The 18,391-nt window shown below is 44.1% G+C and overlaps 1 protein-coding gene across 2 annotated transcripts; it reads left to right on the top strand.

Moving 5' to 3' along the window:
* The first annotated feature begins 879 nt into the window (after positions 1–879).
* Positions 880–17,627, top strand: znf106a (zinc finger protein 106a). 2 transcript variants are annotated; one of them, XM_086050295.1, is made up of 22 exons: positions 898–1,013; positions 1,283–1,387; positions 2,032–2,111; positions 2,240–2,301; positions 4,775–4,969; positions 6,529–8,169; positions 8,288–8,690; positions 8,782–8,851; positions 9,725–9,882; positions 10,232–10,292; positions 10,524–11,418; positions 12,307–12,344; positions 12,428–12,543; positions 12,615–12,749; positions 13,256–13,372; positions 13,498–13,689; positions 13,777–13,839; positions 14,810–14,929; positions 15,019–15,090; positions 15,188–15,259; positions 15,909–16,052; positions 16,121–17,627. In XM_086050295.1, exons 3-22 carry the CDS (start codon positions 2,058–2,060, stop codon positions 16,172–16,174), a joined length of 4,662 nt encoding a protein of 1,553 aa, XP_085906421.1. In that variant the 5' UTR covers positions 898–1,013; positions 1,283–1,387; positions 2,032–2,057; the 3' UTR covers positions 16,175–17,627. The 2 variants fall into 2 exon arrangements, with proteins under 2 accessions (XP_085906419.1, XP_085906421.1); XM_086050293.1 differs by lacking the exon at positions 1,283–1,387 and having other exon boundaries at positions 880–1,013.
* Positions 17,628–18,391: the final 764 nt, after the last annotated feature.

Genomic DNA, 18,391 nt, shown 5'->3' with positions numbered 1-18,391 from the left:
ACTTTGAAATGGTCAACTCATTCGTGACATATTGGAAAGTATTTTTTAACATTAAAATTCCCAAATTAATATTGACATTTTCCAAAAGTGGCGGCACGGTGGGCGACTGGTTAGCACGTCCGCCTCACAGTTCAGAGGCCGTGGTTCGATCCCGGCTCCGGCCTCCCTGTGTGGAGCTTGCATGTTCTCCCCGTGCCTGCGTGGGTTTTCTCCGGGTACTCCGGTTTCCTCCCACATTCCAAAAACATGAATGGTAAGTTGATTGGACTCTCTGAATTGCCCCTAGGTGTGATTGTGAGTGCGGATGTTTGTCTCTGTGTGCCCTGCGATAGGCTGGCAACCAATTCAGGGTGTCCCTCGCCTACTGCCCGAAGACAGCTGGGATAGGCTCCAGCACGCCCCGCAACCCTTTTGAGGATAAGCGGTATTCGTCCAAATGAACGCAGAAATGTTACCATTATACCCAATCCTTCCACACATCTCATCTGGTTAAAACCTGGTTTAAATTGGAATTTAAAAATGGTCAGCTCATTCGGGGCATTTTGGGAACTTTTTTTCTTTCCACGCTCTCACGTCAAATTTTCTTCACATCAAAATTCCAAAATTAAGATATAGTTTACATATGCTTATGTTTACGTTTGACAATTTTCAAATAACCCAAATTCACCCCTTTTTTTCAGTATTCCACATTTTCCCAGGAGAAATTCCCACATGAATGCTGAAATTATTATATTTCCTCACCTAATCCTAAATTTAAATTTACAACTTGAAAATGTCCACATTTTTATGCAGGTTAATTAAGTAACAAAATCGCAATTGCATTCACTCCAGTTTTACGTACACTGGCGAACTTTTTCTTTCCGACTGTGCAGCGATGTACCTGAACGTAACTTCCGTTGCCGTGCAGCACGATGGGGGCTGATTCGTAATCTTCGCGGGTGGAGGATGTTGTTAACTGACACCACGATGGAAGACAAAATGTGGAGCCCCGGACATTCGTGGATGATATAAAGGTAACAAATGAACCACTTTTTACCATTCGAATGTTCGAGAACGTTTCGATGTAGCTGTGTTCCCTCGCCATTAGACCACTGTTGCATTCATGAAAACCTGGCGTTACCTTAGTTACGGTGGCTAGCATGCTAGCTGGCTACTTGTCCAGTTTTGATCACCGTTATTACAATTACAATTATATTATATATCATATTGTTTCTTTTATATTGTTCGGAGACATTTGGGTCACTTGCTGGATTAGTTTATGTGCTTTTTGTGTATATTTCAGAGAACGCGGCCAGTGTTTGATAACAAAAACACTGTAGTTAGCATATGGTGTGCTAACAAACAAATACTCCATAATGAGAAGGAAGTGATGAATAATGTGGATCGTGTGAGTATGTTAACTATCCACTCTATCAAAACAAACTATCCACTTTATCTAAATAATACCCTAAGGAATTCGTCCAAAAACGAGCCTTTTAGCAAACTACAATACAAATAAGAAGCGCTTTTCTCCTCTATTGAAAGGTCGTTCCTTGGCTTAAATTCGACGATCATGCCAACGTTTGCATATTTCCATTCCCAAATTGAAAGGGGGGGAAACAACGTTTGTAATCATTTTGTTTCCCTCCTTGCTCTCTTTAAATATGGATGCCGTGACGTCATTCACGTCACATTACGTCCGTCAGGGTTTCCCAACCCTTATTGATCTAAGGCACATATTTTACATGGAATGAAAATCTCACGACACACTCCCAAACAAAAATGTAACAAGACACATAACTACACAAGAAATGAAAATGCACAACACACAGCGCCTGTAATTTTAATTGCACAGCTGATTGTGGCCGTTGTTAAGTACACTGCTGCCATCTAGTGGCTTAGTAGATAAAGTTGATATGTAAGTCCAGTTTTTGTTTGTGACACAAAGCAAAATATAGACGGCTCTTATCTCCAAAAACACATAGGATGGTGCACATGTATGTCAAGATATCATTGTTAATACATTGTATTCCGTTCTCTCTGTGTTGTCAGTTGCGGGCAAATTTGCTTCATCCAAGATGACGAGAGACAGGAAGTGCATCCTCTGCGAGACGGTCCACGCCTCCAAGCAGGTATTTGCCAATGATACTCCATTAAATTTGAAATATGAATATTCTATAACCACAGATGATTTTAGTGGCAAAAAGCGCAATGCGGTGGTGAGTTGTGTCAACTGTATTTTAATTTTGTCTCTCTGTAGGAGATGGACGAGCACATTAGAAGCATGTTGCACCACCGCGAGTTGGAGAAACTAAAAGGGCGGTAAGTCAGTTGGAAACATGCCCCAAGTACCGGTACTTTGTTTTGCTCAACATTAGTTGACAATGTGATCATAATTGAAAAGAAATATATTGTAATTAGAGTTAATTGTATCATATATGGAGGGAACACATCACAGTTGTAATTTCATTGCATTTTTCACAAAAATCTGAATTCTGATTTCAATATTTTTATTTCCCTGAGTAAAATGCATGTTTTTTTTCTTTACAGATTAAAAAAAAAAGTCTTGGTGAAAAAATATGTAAACAGGATCAACTGTGTAGTGTTGGTATTTCCTGGTCACCCGTTAAACGTTAAATAATTTAACATCATAAAATGAGTCGTCAAACTTCTGATTGAAAAGTAACCCCGCAATACCCTTCAGCTCGCTATTTTTTTCCCTCTTGCATGGTAGTACAGGAGAGACTAAATATATGTGACCTTGAAGCACAAAAACCTCAGGTCGTACATTTTCCAACATATCGATGTTGAGGTCGCTGCTTTAAAAGTCAAAATTGATTATTTGCCCAGCCGTAAACAGAAGAAATTGCATTCGCATCATAATTGGAGTGAAATTCTGAGGATTTGTACAACTTTAATTGAGTTTGTCTATAAACGATTAATCAATTATCAAAATAGTTGTTGATTAATTTAATAATCGATTACCGGTTGGATTGTTGGTTAATAGATTCATTGTTGGCTCTCTATTGGAATCATGTTGCAATTGAAGTAAATTCAAGTCATATCTTAATTGTAATGAATCCGATCATAAATAGAGTGAATTGTCCAAAATAATCTTTATTTTTAATCAATTTAAAACCTTCTTTTTACGTTTTATTTTATGTGGGTCACCGTGAAGCACGCTCGCATCGGGCACGTGCCAGTCAGGGCTCAAACAGTTTGCAGCTGTTCCAACTGTGACTCGTATATTTAGACACAAGCTTGCCGGATGCCCACTAGAAGGCAGCTGGCTGGCTCGTGACTCTTTGATAAAAGTATGCCAGGCGTCAATGTTGAATATTTTTACCCGTCCAGGCTGATAAAAAGTGATAAGACCAAAGTGCACAAAAGTGGGTCATGGACCCTTTTGGTTTGGCTCGAGCACAGGGAGTTAAAAAAAATAAAAATGGCACACAATGAGCTAGTTAGCATGGTGACATATAGGTGTGCTCAGTTAGCGGAATACTTAATGGTTTTCATCAGATAGTTTGATATTTATGTGTTTTTAATGCAAATATCTGATCTAAAGACCTCGGTACTGGGTTAGCGTAGGTTAGTGAATTGTGCACAAATTTGGGTTATGTCGCTGAAGTCGGAGCTGAATCCTCTGCAAGCTAACATTATTATAGATGCTGATTAATCTGTCGGTTATTTTTTTTATTAACTCATTCACTGCCAGACAATGTCAGACCCTCTTTTGCCCTAAAGTTTGAATAATTTGAAAAAAATATAAATAAGTTCCTGGGATTGAATGGCTGGACTGTGAAAAGACAAATAAATATGTCAATGGCAGTGAATGAGTTAATTAGTGAAACAGATAGTGGGGGGAAAAAACACTTTAAATTCAATCCCTTTATTCAAAACAGGACATTATTTCAAATTGACAGTGCAATGCACAAACATAAAATGAAGTATGAATCGTTTCCTGGTTTGATTTGTAACATGCTAGAAAAACTGCAAAACTCTTCACTTCGTCCTGAAATTTCACCCGAAAACCGGACTATCCCTAATATAACTTTTTGTGAGTAGTGTATGTTTTCAAATCTTTTATTGTTATAAAAGTGGATCGTGACTTGGTGTCAAAGGGGAAAATGTCTGTCCCAGGGTGACATCAGTTGAGAATCACAGCGGAAGCGTGCTCGAGGGGTGAGAAAACAGCCACGAAAAAAGATGGGAGGGCAAGGTGACACATTTGGGGGAGGTTAGGAGTCAAAGGGCGCCAGCAGCTGCCGTCTCCGGTTACGCTGCTTGGGATTGGTCAGCGAGATGAAGAGGACACATGGTATTGGGAGGAGGGTCGGAAGGTGGCGGGGGGGGGGGGGGGGGGGGGGGGGGGTTAGATACTCCCAAAACAGCCGCCGGAACGAGGTCTCAGAGTGCAGCGGGCGCCATCATGACCCAACGCTAAACCGAGCGTCCCTGAGCTGCGTGGCCGGCAAGCTCCATTAGCGAGCCGCCCGGGCCCGGCTGCTTTCGCCTGCTCCTGCTTCCTTGTTATTCATGACCCGCTAGGGAACCGCACACTTTTTAGATCAGGAAGATACCATTTTTTTATTTAACGTTTTTGACATGGGAAAGAAATTTTAAGTTAGTCACCTCCTGATCTGTAACAAATAGAGAATTTGGTGATAAGTTAAGAAAACGAGGGATTGTTGAGTACTCTCCTCTCCCAAGACACCGAAGAAGCTCATCAGATAACTGCCGCTATGCCAGAAGGAAGCATTGAGCGCCCCCTGTCGCCTCTCCTCCCTGATAGGGATTGCGGCCACGAGTGCCGGGTGTGCAAGGTGTCGCTGGTGAGCCTGACCGACTACGCCGGCCACATCTCCAGCCCCGCGCACAAGCAAAACGTGGAGAGGGAGAAGACGAAGCCTGGCGGCGGCAGCCGTGACGAGGTCTACTTTGACCAGACGCTGGTGGAGCTCGTTCACAAAAGGAAAGAGCAAATACGGTAAGAGGGATATTGTATATTATGTTGGCTTTTTTTTTCAGCTTTTGGCTTCTCGTAAGACTTGTTATCCGTAACCAAAATGAATCCCCGGGTTATTTATGATAATGTGCACCACGGGGTGGGCAAACCTTTTAGGGCCACTTTTGATTTTTAAAATGAGCAGATCGTTGCCAGGTCATTTGTAGATTCAGTCCAAAAAAAGTTATCATTTGGATGTAAATTAATTTCAATGACAAAATATTATTTCATTCTTATTTTGAATATTAGCCCAATAAATCTTTTTTTTTTTTTTTTTAAAGAAAACATGTTGAATGCACTGCATGTGTATGTAAGAATTTATATTATACTAGTATTTATTTTTTTTATTTAAAAGAAATTATTTTAAAAAGTAAATGAATTACAAAAATTAACAAATACATCTAAATGAACAAATATTTGGGGAAAAACGGCTAAATTAACCCAACAAAAAATACTTTATAATTTAAATGGGTTTATTTATGGGTCAAAGGGTTCATTTAAAGACTTGAGTGAGCTGTATATGGTCTGTGGGTCATACTTTGCCCACCCCTGCTGTTTACTGTATAGTCACCATAAAAGTACTTGTTACAATGATCAGGCTGGCACAAATGTCTTTCAAACTAATGAATCAATCAGAGAAAAATATCAGATATAATTTTCCACCCATCTTAGGTTATCAAGTTGCAAACACGGCAAATTCGAACGTGATCTGAAAAACAATGTTGCCTGTTTCTGCAAACAAAAAAAAGTGGAAAGACTTCTGTGCTTACCACTTGAGGCGCTAGAGGCCACTATTGCCACCGTACAAGTGCGAGGCAAAATGAGAGAGACTAAAAAAAAAATCCCACCAAATTTAAAAAAAAAAAAAAAAAAAAAAGGATTAACGCGCAATCGCTTTATCGTGATATGATGGAGAAAATATCGCCAGAACAGCTTCCCACCCCTAATTTAGCCACTGTGATGCATTGCTGTCATCTGTTTGTCATCCCTAGTAGCTCACTGTTACTTCTGTTTTAGTTAAAACACATTTTCCCAAAGCACAATGGCGATTGTCTAAATGATTTCATTAACTTTACCTTGAATAAAATACTGAATACTGGTACTGTATGTACAGTAGTCGCTATTGTTGAATCTGACTGTAAAGCCCGCGAACTGTGTGTTCGCATGCTGTCTATAGTCACATTCTTATCATGAGCACTCACGGGCTTCTTTCAGCTGCTACCTCAGTCCAATCTGGGCCGGACTCCAATTTCACGTCTGCGGCCAAAAACGGAAGGGGGGGGATTTACTGCGGCGGTGATCTTTTTTTAAGCCCCCTTTCACACTGTCTTTCCACCAAATTGGCGCATTAAAGCCGGTGTAATTCTTTCAGGTCCGACGCTCAGCTGTTGAGTTAATAGAGGTTGATCAGTGAGTGTCGGGTGTCAACTTGTCACTCAACTCCCCCCCCATCCACTTGTAAAATCCTCAAGACAGTCGTCACTGTCATTTTGTATGTTTTCTTGAGTTACGGTGTCATCCCATCTGGTCTGCCTCCGCAGCAAAGAAAAGGAGGCGGCGGCTGTTGCTAAGCAGGCCCAGGAGGCGGCGGAAGCAAAGAAAAGGGAGATCCAGCAGAGGATAAATGATGCCAAGGAACGCTACCAGACGGACAGAGGCTCTCAGCCTTTGCCGTACGGCTTCTCCTGGAAGTATCCGCAATACAATTGGAGAAGCGGCCAGCAGAGAGGCTTCCGAGCACCTTCGCCCCCCTCGAGCGCAAACAGCACGCAAGGAAAGAGCGCCACCTGGCACGCTCAGCCACCCCCCAACTTCCAGAGGTGGGGGTCGGGTGACTTGCAAGGCGGTCGCTGCTATTCGCAGGACGGTGCTTTGGGGCCCCACAGGGGTTCATTTTGCAACCCCAATCGACTGCCCTGGCTCAGTAACCAAGGCAGCAGCTATGGTATGTACGGCCGGAATAGCATTTCCCAATTCCCACCAAACAACCGCCCGATGAGCTACAACAACGCCCCTCCAATGTACCCGCCGCCACCGCAGTTTTTTGCCAGTCCTGTGAGCAACTTTCAAAACAGGGCCGATGAAAGCGCAGGGTCCCGGATGCCAACAGCCAAGTGGGAGCCCCATGGCAAGCAGAACGTTGGAAGCAACCCGCAGCTGGACAAGACCTGCCGCTGGTCTCCTTATTCCGTCAGCAAGACAGTTGACCCGCTACCCAGCAAGGACTCCGTTTCCAAACTAGCAGAACACCCAAAAGGGCCCAAAAGCCAGGAAAAAGCAACAGAAGCATTCACCTCCACCGGGAAGGAGACGCTTAAAAGTAAACACTTGGAACGGAGCAAAGATGGTCCTTCCAACAGTCAAGCTAAAGTGCATCCAAAACCTCAAGGAAGTAGCACTCCGGTTGGACCCCTGCCATCGCAACAAGCACCAAAACTTCCAGAAACCTCCAGGAAATCCTTGGCCCAATCGGAAAGGAGGAGCTCTTTGGACAGCCCCCGGCTAGAAACGCCTCGGTGCACCACCGAAGGGGAGGCGCCCAAGGATCCGCTGCAGGGTCCAATTAGAGAGGATAAGACAAGCAAAGCAAACAAGGATAAGAACTGCCAGGAGAACGCAGCACAGCCCAAATCGAGGGACCCAGCGCAGAGTTCTGCGTCTTGCGCGGCCAAAGAAAAGCTCGCCGCGTCTTCTTCTGAGAGCGTCCACTTCCTCCAGTCCCTGCAGGTCAGCACGTCCACCGCCAAGAAGCCGCCGCCCGCTGCCTCAAAACGCGACGACCCGGAGAACGCGAAGGACGCCCTCACCTCGCCGCCTCTCGACGAAGCCGCCAAGGAAGCGGAAGGCGATCATAGTTCCAAGGGAGAGTCCTCCATTTCGGACAAAGCGTGCCCCAAGGCGTCCGGCTTGTCCAAACTGGACCTGCCTCCCGTCCTGAAGCGCGACCTGACCAAGCACATCAGCACCAAGACCAAGACGGGTGGCCACGAACCCAACCTCCACAGCGCCAGGCGCGTCCGCAACCTGAGCGAGTCGCGGCGGACCGACAGCGAAAAGGACTCCGGGCTCAAGCCAACTGTGCGGCAGCTCATCAGCGCCTCCGGCTCTCGGCGGAAAGTCAACTGGGAGCAGGTGTACCAGGAGGTACGCAAGAAGCAAGACAAGGGGAAAGGAATGCCCAGGTAAAATTGAATTTTTTTTTTTTTTTTTTTTTTTTTTTTATCCACTTCTTACCTAACTCTTTCACAGCCTCTCAAAAATATTAACGGAGTTCCACAACTACTCGGTGTCTACCTCCAGGTTCGGTATTGAAATGGTACCAAACGATGACCAGAGCCAGGAGGAGGAAGACATGGCCATGCTGGAGAACTTCCCTTGGGAGTCACTGATGGAGATCCCGCCTCCTGCCACATCCCGCAAGCGCTCACTCTCCGAGAGCAGCCTGGCTCCGGCGTCCGAGCACTCGCTCCTGCAAGACAAGGAGACGCCGCAGAGGTCCTCGGTCGCCGAGGAAAGCGGCGGCCGCCCCGACGCGGAGCAGATTCTGAACCTGGCTGTGGAGGAAGCTCAAAAGCGAGCTGATAAGCTGATGTCGGAGAAGGCCAAGGCTCTGCAGAGATCCGGCTTCAAGATGGAGGAGAAAAGTTCGGGAATCGAGCAGACGGACGGACAGGGAACAGCCAAGAAGCGAAGAACACCAGGGGTGAGTTCAGGATATTTTAGTGGACTACGACCCATAAAAAGGCGACGTCTGCTTAATGGGAGAAGATTCTCTTCCTGTTTTTATTCTTTAGGATGTTCAGAGCCAGGAGGCTTTAGGTGTGGAACAAGACACCAAAAGAAGAAAGACCAAATCCAAAACAGGTTTGTGCCTTTTTTATGGAAATGTATCCAGAATAATCGATTGATTAAATACGTCACTTAACAAATAATCATTACCTTTCTTGAAACCGAAAAACATTAGTAGCACACAAAGGCAGTGACTGAGTAAAATCTGAAACTATTTTCGTAGTGTCTTCCCAAATTCGCAAGTTGTTTTTGTTTCCGTGTGAACAATTGAAGTCATAATTAATAGCATGTTTTTCAACAAAATGAGCAAATTTGATTGCTTTCTGACAAGGAAAGCATTTTCTTTCCTTATGAGCAATATTGGATCGTAGAATTAGCATTCTGTTTCTGACAAAGACTATTATATTGAAATAATTAGCGTTGTTTTAGGACGATTCGGCATCTTGTTTTCAGCAAAGTTAGCATTTCCATTCCTGAACGAATTTTGGATGGCAGATTTAGCATTGTCCCCGAGAAGGATTGTGATTTCAAAATGATTAAAACTTTTGTTTTCGACAGAATGAGCAACTTGTTTCATTGTTAAGGTATTTTGAGCGCCAAAATTGTAATTTTCTTTGCGACAAAGTTAGCATTTACTTTCCTTGTAAAATCAAAGAAAAACGGATGGCAAAGTTAGCATTTTGTTTGCAACAAAGTTATTTCCTTTCCTTGAAATTGTCCATCTCGAGAAATCCATCGGTTGAAATTGTAAGTACATTAAAGACTAGGATAATCAAAGTCTTTTTTTTTTGTCATTGTTTGTGCAGATACATAAATTGAGGCGCAACTACAATTTTCAAGAGTGAAAAATAATGTAAAACCTACACTAAACAATATAACTTGAAAGTGCATGCTTCACACACGCCCCCATTAGCAGTCCGTAATTTTTTTTTTTTTTTTTTTTTTTAGCGGATCGCTTACAGATCGACCAGCTTCTGGCCGTGTCGCTGCGGGAGGAGGAGCTGAGTCGCTCACTGCAGACGGCAGAAACCCATCTGGTCCAAGCACGGGCGGCGCTGGAGGCCGCCTACATGGAGGTGCAGAGAGCCGTGGTGGTCAAACAGCAGGTAGACATTAGAATAAGCAGACATTATTCTCTAACATGTGCTTTGACAAAAACAAAAACAAAAAACACCTTTTTGGGGTGATTTGTAAGGAAAAATACTTAGACCTTTAAATCTAAATGATGATTTATTTGAAAGACTGAAGGCCACAGCTTCAGTTACACTTGCCCGACTCAAAACATCAGATCCAATGATAAATTCTTCTTTTTCAAAGATAATAATCCTCAGTATTGTAGTTGTATTTTTTCGATCCTCTCTTGTAAACTGTCATGTCCAATCAAAAGCATGCAAAGTGCACCCGGCCTGTGTAGGTTATTTTTGCAAACTTTTGAATTTTTGGTATCTTTTTCAGATCAGCACGGAGATGATCACACTCAGAGAAAAACGTATTGCCTTATTAAAAGGGATGCAAGGTATGTCTTGACTTCAGAGCGCTCATATCGCAAATCACGTTTTCCTTAATGAAATAAATGGAAATGTCATTAATCCCTATTAGCCTTTCAGTAAAACACCAAGGTGCCCAACTCTACCGCTTAAAAATCCAAACTAAAGTGACGGGGAGCACTGAACTGCATAACCTATATTTGAGCTCTTTGTGCTGCAGTTTAACAGTAACAGTAATGTGTGTGTTTTGTTTTTTTAAGCCAGCAACACGGGAGTGGCAGAAGTACCTCCGATCCCACTGAAACAGGAGAAGACCGCGGAGAGACAACCGGCGCCTGTGGCACCTTTGTGCTCTCTTGCGAGCGCCGCAGCTCCTGCGAGGGGCGCCTCGCCGCCGCCGTCGATCTCCAGTGCCGTAGCCATCAAACAGGAGCCTCTGTCCCCCGTGCGAGTCAGCAGCGACTCGGACCTTTTGGAGAACGTAACACGCCCCGAGCCGATAGCCACTGCGGAAATCAAGCGCGAGCCCTTCCATGAAGTTGAAGACGACGCCTGCAGTCTGTCGGAATTGGTGGAGTCCACTGAGAAAGCCGTTCAGACCGCCTGTCTCCCCGACTCCAAAGATGACGCGAAGCCGTCGTTGGCCACCAGGAGGAGCTCTGACACGGGCAGCCTCGCTGATCGTTTGCCCTCTCCGTCATTCGAGAAACCCCTCGCGCCGAACGCCTCACCCGGTTCGCCCTCGGGGTTGAGCGGCGGCAAGCGAGTGAGGAAGCTGAAGAAGAGGAAAGTGTTGGAAAAGGCTCACGGCAACGCGCTGCCGGAGAGCAGCGACACCGAGATGGACGCCGAGGCCTCCAGGCCCAGGTGGCTCCGACAGCAGAGGAGGGCCAGCAGCGGCAGCGGCAGCACTCAGGTCAGCACCTCCTCGCTACCGCGAGGGGGCGACGTGAAGATGGAGGAAGACGCCAAGCCACTCAAACAGGTCGTGGAGGTAAATAAGGAGGCGGGCGCAACCTTGGAGCAGCCCCTCGGGACGGGCTCGTTCTTTCCTGCAGCTCACGTCCCGGACTCGTCCAGAAGCGAGCAACCGAGCCTGGCCTGCAATGAGGTCACCTCCACCAGCGACATGGACATCTGTAAATCATCTGAGAGGTGAAGCCTTTAACAAATTGTCAGGGAACATGGGGCCTTCTTTAATTATGCCTTTCCAACCAGACTTAACATTTTGAAAGACTCATTTTTGGGACATGTTGTCATTCGTAGCACCCTTTTAGAATGATAAAAGAAATCCAGCCCACTGTTTCACTTAACAAATTGAAATTTGAATCATGTGAAGACCCACAAAACATCTCGAAGAAGCCATACCTGAAAAGACCGGGAAAGTCAGCCATTTTGCTTTGAATTCACTATTTTGGCTCAATAGCGCCTTAAAGATTAAGTTTAAAAACATCCTCGCCCCGAAGCCACTTTACTTGCACAGCATTAAATTTTGCCAACATGTATTTCATAAGTAGGACGACAAAAAGGTAAAGAGGGCATGCCTGAAAAGGCTCACAAGGTCACCATTTTGGTTTGAAAGGGCCATTTAGAATGGGGATGAAAATCATTCCGTCCCAAAAGCGTTAGCAAGATGAAATGTAGGCACGTTTATCATGAGCAGACCCACAAAAAAGGAGTTCAGCTGTTTTTATTTGAAGCGGCCATTTAAGATCTGTAGCATAATTTTAAACCGACAGAAAAATCTGCCCCCAAACTTAGTTACTAGTTAAATGTGTAGAAACATGAAATTTTGGTCATCATAAGTAGGCACCCCAAAAAAGTCTGAAAAACCCATGCCTGGGAACGCAGAGTAATTCAGCCGTTTTTGGTTTGAAATGCCCCCCCCCCCACACAAAAAAAAAGGTCATACAAGAAATATGGTCAACATGTATGTCATTGTAGAACCACAAAGAACACAAGAAGTCAGCCATTTTGGTAACAAACGGCTTAACATTGCCACTTCACATAATTAAAACCGATGTCCTCGATTTCTTTCTGCAGTGAAATGTCTTTTCCAAAGACAACATGGAGCCCTTCTTGTAAGTTCATTTTACATTGAATTGATTTGTATCATTTGCATCTTCTTGCCCTCCTGGAAATAGAATGTGTGTTTGTTTGGCAGACACGTCGTCCGGCAACTTTGAGGGCCACCAGGAGGCGGTGAATGGCATGCAGATCCACAACAAGCTGCTGTACACGTGCTCAGGAGACCGCACGGTCAAAGCATTCGACCTGATGGTGGGTGCCCACGAAATCTGCAAGCCCGCGCCTCGGAATGCAAATGACCTTGCTTCTTCCGTCTCTCGCAGACTCGCAAGTGTGTTGCCGTGTTTTCCGGACACACGTCCAAAGTGAGCTGCCTGCTAGTGTCGGCCGCCCCCTGCCTGCAGCGCCGCCTGTACTCGGGCTCCAGCGACCAAACCATCCGCTGCTACAGTCTTAAGGTAAGATGAATGAAGGCCACCCGCTTGACTGGCCTATTTTATTTCATTATGCTGACTGAAGATTGTTAACATGTTAATTACTTGTTTAGAACATGCCTCGTAACAAGGAGGGGTAATAGGTGTTGATACAAATGCCTGTACAAAATAACTATATTTTAAATTTATCCAGAAATAAAACACTGTGAAAGAAAATATTTGATCATAACACTAAAATAAATGTTATCTATTTTACTTTTATTTGTCATTTACGTTTCACATTTTTCATTCATTTTATGTTTTTAGACTGACATTTACACTTTAAAAGACATCTGTAGTAAGAAATACAGGAAATTAGGTGTCCAGACAGATGCCTGACAATATATTAATATCGACTGAAAGACTGGGAGTCATAGGTTCCACCAGACATTTAAATATATAAAATATAGATTGACATTTTTAAGACTATGGCCTTTGCGGCTGTCTGCTATTTAAATCTTTTGTTTGGGCGCTTGTGTGCTTGCTTGCAGACCCAGGAATTAGAGCAGCAGTTCAATCTGGCAGATCGGGTCCTTTGCCTGCACAACCGATGGAAGTTCCTGTACGCCGGCCTGGCAAACGGCACTGTGGTTACCTTTGATCTTACGGTGAGTAACGTCAGTAGTGGGGAATAACGAAGCACTACTTCACAGTCTTTTTTTTTTTTTTAACAAAAGTAATTTTACTTATACTCAAGTACAGCATCTGACTACTTTTACCACCTCTGCCACAGACCAACAAGCAGCGGGACGTGTTTGAATGCCACGCCCCACGAGCCGTCAGCTGCCTGGCCACGTCGCAGGAGGGCGCGCGGCGCCTCCTGCTGGCGGGCTCCTACGACAGCACCATCAGCGTGCGCGACGCCAAGACCGGACTTCTGCTGCGCACGCTGGAAGGACACACCAAGACCGTCCTCTGCATGAAGGTGCGCCAGCGCCGTCGTCCCGCAAAGGGAGCGGCGATGTTATGGCTGACGATGGGTGATGGTCAACCTGAACGTTTCTGCTTTCAGGTTGTGAACGACCTGGTGTTCAGCGGCTCCAGTGACCAGTGTGTCTATGCACACAACATGCATGTGAGTCCACTTTCACTTTCATTTTTACAGTGTCCTCATGCTTGCGTCATCAGGAGGTGAATGAGGAGAGTGTTAAAACGCTTTGAGTACCTCGAAGGTAGAAAAACGCTATTCAAGGGAAAGCCCATTTAACATTAGCGGTGAGTCAGAAATAAGTATTCTAGCCAGATGGCCGACCTTAAATTGTTGAGCTTTTTTGCCGTTTCTTCTAATGTAAGCGGAGCATGGTGACAAGATTTGGTGGTCATTTTGAGGACTCACCAAAAGCATTCATCACTGCTTGCATCTTTGATTTGATCAACATTTGAAATAAGATAATAATACAAATAAAAATAATAAAAGGGACATTATCCATGAAGAAGCACTTCCAAATATTATCCGTAAACAAACAGAATTGAATCAACTTAAAGTTGGAGGGAAAAAAACTTTGAAGGAAATCAATTAAAACCCACTTTTAAGATTTAATTTTAAAGAGGAAGTCAACCCAAACATATTTTTTTCAAGAGTATGTTCTATGCAGGTCCACCAGTTGAAACAAGGTAATATGAAATATGAGTTAAGCAGCAAAATCCACCCGTTTTACGCTATCTCAAGGGGCGGCCATTTTGTCACTTCAGTCGACTGAAAATGACATCACGGACCCTCAGGGCTCAGATAAGGACCAATCACGGCTCACGTGTTTTCTGAAGCTGAGCTATGATTGGTCGTTATCTGAGTGCTGAGGATCTGTGATGTCATTTCAGTCGAGAGAAGTGACAAAATGGCCGCCTCCGGAGTTGGCTCAAAACGGGTGGATTTTGTTGCTTGACTCATATTCCACAAACACAATATTAATCATAATGCTGTGTTTCAACTAGTGGGCCAGCATAGAACACCTAAAAATAATCTATATTTGAGTTGACCTCCGCTTTAAGGACATATCGCTCAGCTCTACTATGAAGTAATCTTATCACCAACATTTTCCGTTCAGAGCGGAGAGCTGCTGCGCGTCTACAAGGGCCACAGTCACGCCGTCACCGTGGTGACGGTTGTGGGGAAGGCGATGGTGACCGCCTGCCTGGACAAGCAGGTCCGCGTCTACGACCTACAGGTGTGTCTGATTTTCGTCGTCCGTCATCATAAATCCCGCATGTTCCCTCAGACTGATTTTTTATTTTATTTTTTTTTCACCCACTGCAGTCTCGAGAACAGCTGCAAGTGTACACCGGACATTCGGACATGGTGACAAGCATGGTGGTGCACCAGAGCAAGGTGAGTCGCCGCACGCTGAGTGTTGTTGGATGTAAGAATTTTCAAAAGGGTAATTACATGTTGTCTTTTTTTTTTTTTTTTTTTTTTTTTTTTCCAGATCTACACCGGCTGCTACGATGGCAGCGTGCAAGCCGTCGAGCTCAACCTGACGAAAAACTACCGCTGCAGGGTATAATTTTTACATATATTTTTTGTCAGGGTAGAATTTTCTGTGGATGTGTGCCTTTAAGAGGCGTGGCCTAGTAAGTGCCATCAGAAGCAATAACGCCAACCTAGATTGGCCTTTTACTATGCGGTTAGTTCCGTATTAGGTTCGCCTCCATGCTCCTTGTGAGTGTTTTCATTTTGATTTGTTTTTTTTTTTCGACTGTCCCGTGTGTCAAGGTACCACTGTACTGTACTTTTTATTTTCATACGAGCACTTTTTATAGAGCTAAAATGGCCACTTCAAACCAAAACGTCAGACTTCGGTTGTCTTTTCAGGCCTGGGTTCTTGAGAACTTTTTTGTGGGTCTACTCATGATAGACATGCCTACCAAATTTTCTGTTGCTAAATGAAATTGGATCCAGGGGCTGAATTGTCTAAGCAGTTCTCAAGGGCACGACTGAACCGTAATGGCTTCTTCAATCCAAAATCCAAAAGTCTTCCTGTGTCTTTTCAGGCTTGGGTTTCATGAGACTTTTTTGTGGGTCTACTCATGATTGAAATGCTGACCTAATTTCATGCTGCTAAGTGAGGCTGGCTCTTGGGACGATTTTTAATTTTGATTGTAAAGGGTGCGGGTTAAAGCTGTTGTTTTTCTGTGCTGTGCCCACAGTGGCACGGCTGTTCGCTGGTTTTCGGCGTCATGGCGCACCTGCAGCAGCACGTGGTCGCCGACCACGCCGCCAACCAGCAGACGCTCCGATGTCGCTGGAAGGACTGCGAGGAGTTTTCCTGCGCTCGCAACGGCTCCAAGCAGGTAGATGTTTCTCATTTTCATAATGCGGTGCGATATGTGGCGAACGCACCTCTGCTCTGTCTGTTCAGGCGATGCTCACACATGTGCAGAAGCACGCCGACGAGGCCCAACCGGAGCCTTGAGTTCCCATCTCCCATATTGGGGCGGAAGTTTGGGACCTTAGCGTTCCATGTTGGAATCCAACGTTCAAGTGTCTCCCTGTCCATTTTTTTTCGACGTCCCCGAAGAGTGCGGCGGCTGCGAATGCGACTGCGACAACCTCACATGCCGCCGCCCTCCGTCTTTTTGCACTGACCAAAAACGAAGACCCTTCTTTTTTCTTTTTTGCCAAGGAAATGTCAGCGCCGCCGAGAGAGGGAACGCCGTGCATTTGAATCCTGCGACCGCACTGTATGGCATGGGAATTTTTGTTGTTGTTGTGATGTGTCTTTGTGAGCAACCCCGTAATTCTTCTATTTTTTTTTTATTTTTTTTTACATTTGAGTTCAAAACTGCTGTTATTCCTTTTGAAGTGGATTACAGGACAGATTGCGTCTTGTTAGACTCACAAAATAGTTTTTTTTTGTTATTTTCATTTTAGTACCATGTCACAATGATTTTTTAAACTACTTTTAACTGTTTAAAAAGCTTTAGTAACCTATAAATCCTTTGACAGAGTGGAATCCATCTTGCCAAATATTGACCCCATGTTTTGCTAAATTGGTTGATTATGAATGAATGGGGACTCTGTTTATAATTAAGTAGTAACCAACTATAAATCCTTGGAAAAGGAGCGACATCCATCCTTCCAAAAAGTGACCCGCGTTTAGCTACAATATTAACTATAATTGAAGGGCAATTGATTAGAATTGGTTCATGCCATAGCAGTTAGCCTGTTTGTAAAGCTTTATGGTGCCTTTATTTCCTTAAAGAGGTTTTTTTTCTTGGTTGTTGCTCAGCGTTTTTTGAAGACATTTGAGGGATTTTAGTGCAGTTTCGTGTGGCCGTTTGTCATTTGTTGCAGTGAAAACGAAAGGTTATGTCATGGAATTATGCGTGTGAACGTCTCAAGATGTCAGCACGCGCCAAAAAGGATATCCCTTTGAAGTTGTGACATTTTTTTTAGATGATTTTATAATTGGATTTGGATCTGTTTAAGTTATCAATACCGGAGGGTGGGATACATTGAGCACTGCATTTTTCATACATCCAATTTATTAATATATTAGCAGTGTTGTAACGTGAAGAGGTGACGAGAAGGTGTTTGATGGAGCAGTAGGAAGAAATGAGAGATTATCTCCCATGCCATACCCCCCACCCACACATCTCTTACTCATGGAAGTCCCGGTTTTATAATTAACAAAAAAAAAAAAAATGTCACGATTAATCTTTTAACCTCAGTCGCCCTCGCCGGCGTATGTTCTATACGACGTTTTCAGCTGAAGTCGGAAGGAAGCAAAACGCGGCGTTCACCTCCGGCCTGGCAACACTGACTTTGTTTCAACTTCTTCAATTGTTACCTGATTGTTTTTGTTGTTGTTGTTGTTTTTTACCGTGCAATCAAAGACATTAATAGTAAAAATATGCAACACTATAGACGATGTCTGATTCCTTTCTTTGACTGTATGCATTCCATCAGATTGACGGACGACCCTTTTGCTGATATTAGATGATAGACGGGAAACTTGGAAAAAAATACGAACTAAGCATGGACGGGAGTGGGTTTCGTCTGTCTGTGTAATCGTCACTAACCGGGTCAAGTACCCCAGGACCTCACAGTTCGTCACTGACGGACGCCCGCTTTGCTGGCATGAGACGGAAACGCGAGCCGCCGGCTCGTTTTTGACAGCAGGCTTACTTGAGTAGACTGCATTAACTATATATGTACAAAAGGTGCCGGTATACACCAAAGAGAATCATGAGTTAGTAAGGCTGGTTAGTAAGGAAGGTAACAACTAATTAATGAGCTAAGTGGTAATAAAGTAGTTTTGAATACAGATACAGTTTTACAGAGAAGTTCTTGTGAGTTAAGTTTTTGCCTTACTATTTTTATTTTTTGTAAAGAGTAGGGTTAGGAGGATGTGAAACGGTAGTTTACAGCCCCACACTCCATTTCAGAAGGTGGCAGTATTGCACTAAAAGTTGTTTGCCAACCGCTAAAAGACAGAAGACGACGACATCCACGAAAAAAAATACTGTACAGTATTGTTATTTAGATTTGCTCAAGGACTAGGAAGCATTTTAATCCCCTAGGACTGTACCTTTGGCAACAATGTGACAAGAAATTCTGGTTAAGGTAAGCAAAACTTTTAAAACTTTTAAGGAGTTAAAGAGACAGCAGGCTCCCGCTTAACATTTCA

Source organism: Filicampus tigris, chromosome 13, assembly GCF_054856515.1.
Source record: "Filicampus tigris isolate MCC_2025a chromosome 13, RoL_Ftig_1.0, whole genome shotgun sequence".
Taxonomy (NCBI): domain Eukaryota; kingdom Metazoa; phylum Chordata; class Actinopteri; order Syngnathiformes; family Syngnathidae; genus Filicampus; species Filicampus tigris.
This window is presented reverse-complemented; position numbering and strand designations above follow the sequence as displayed.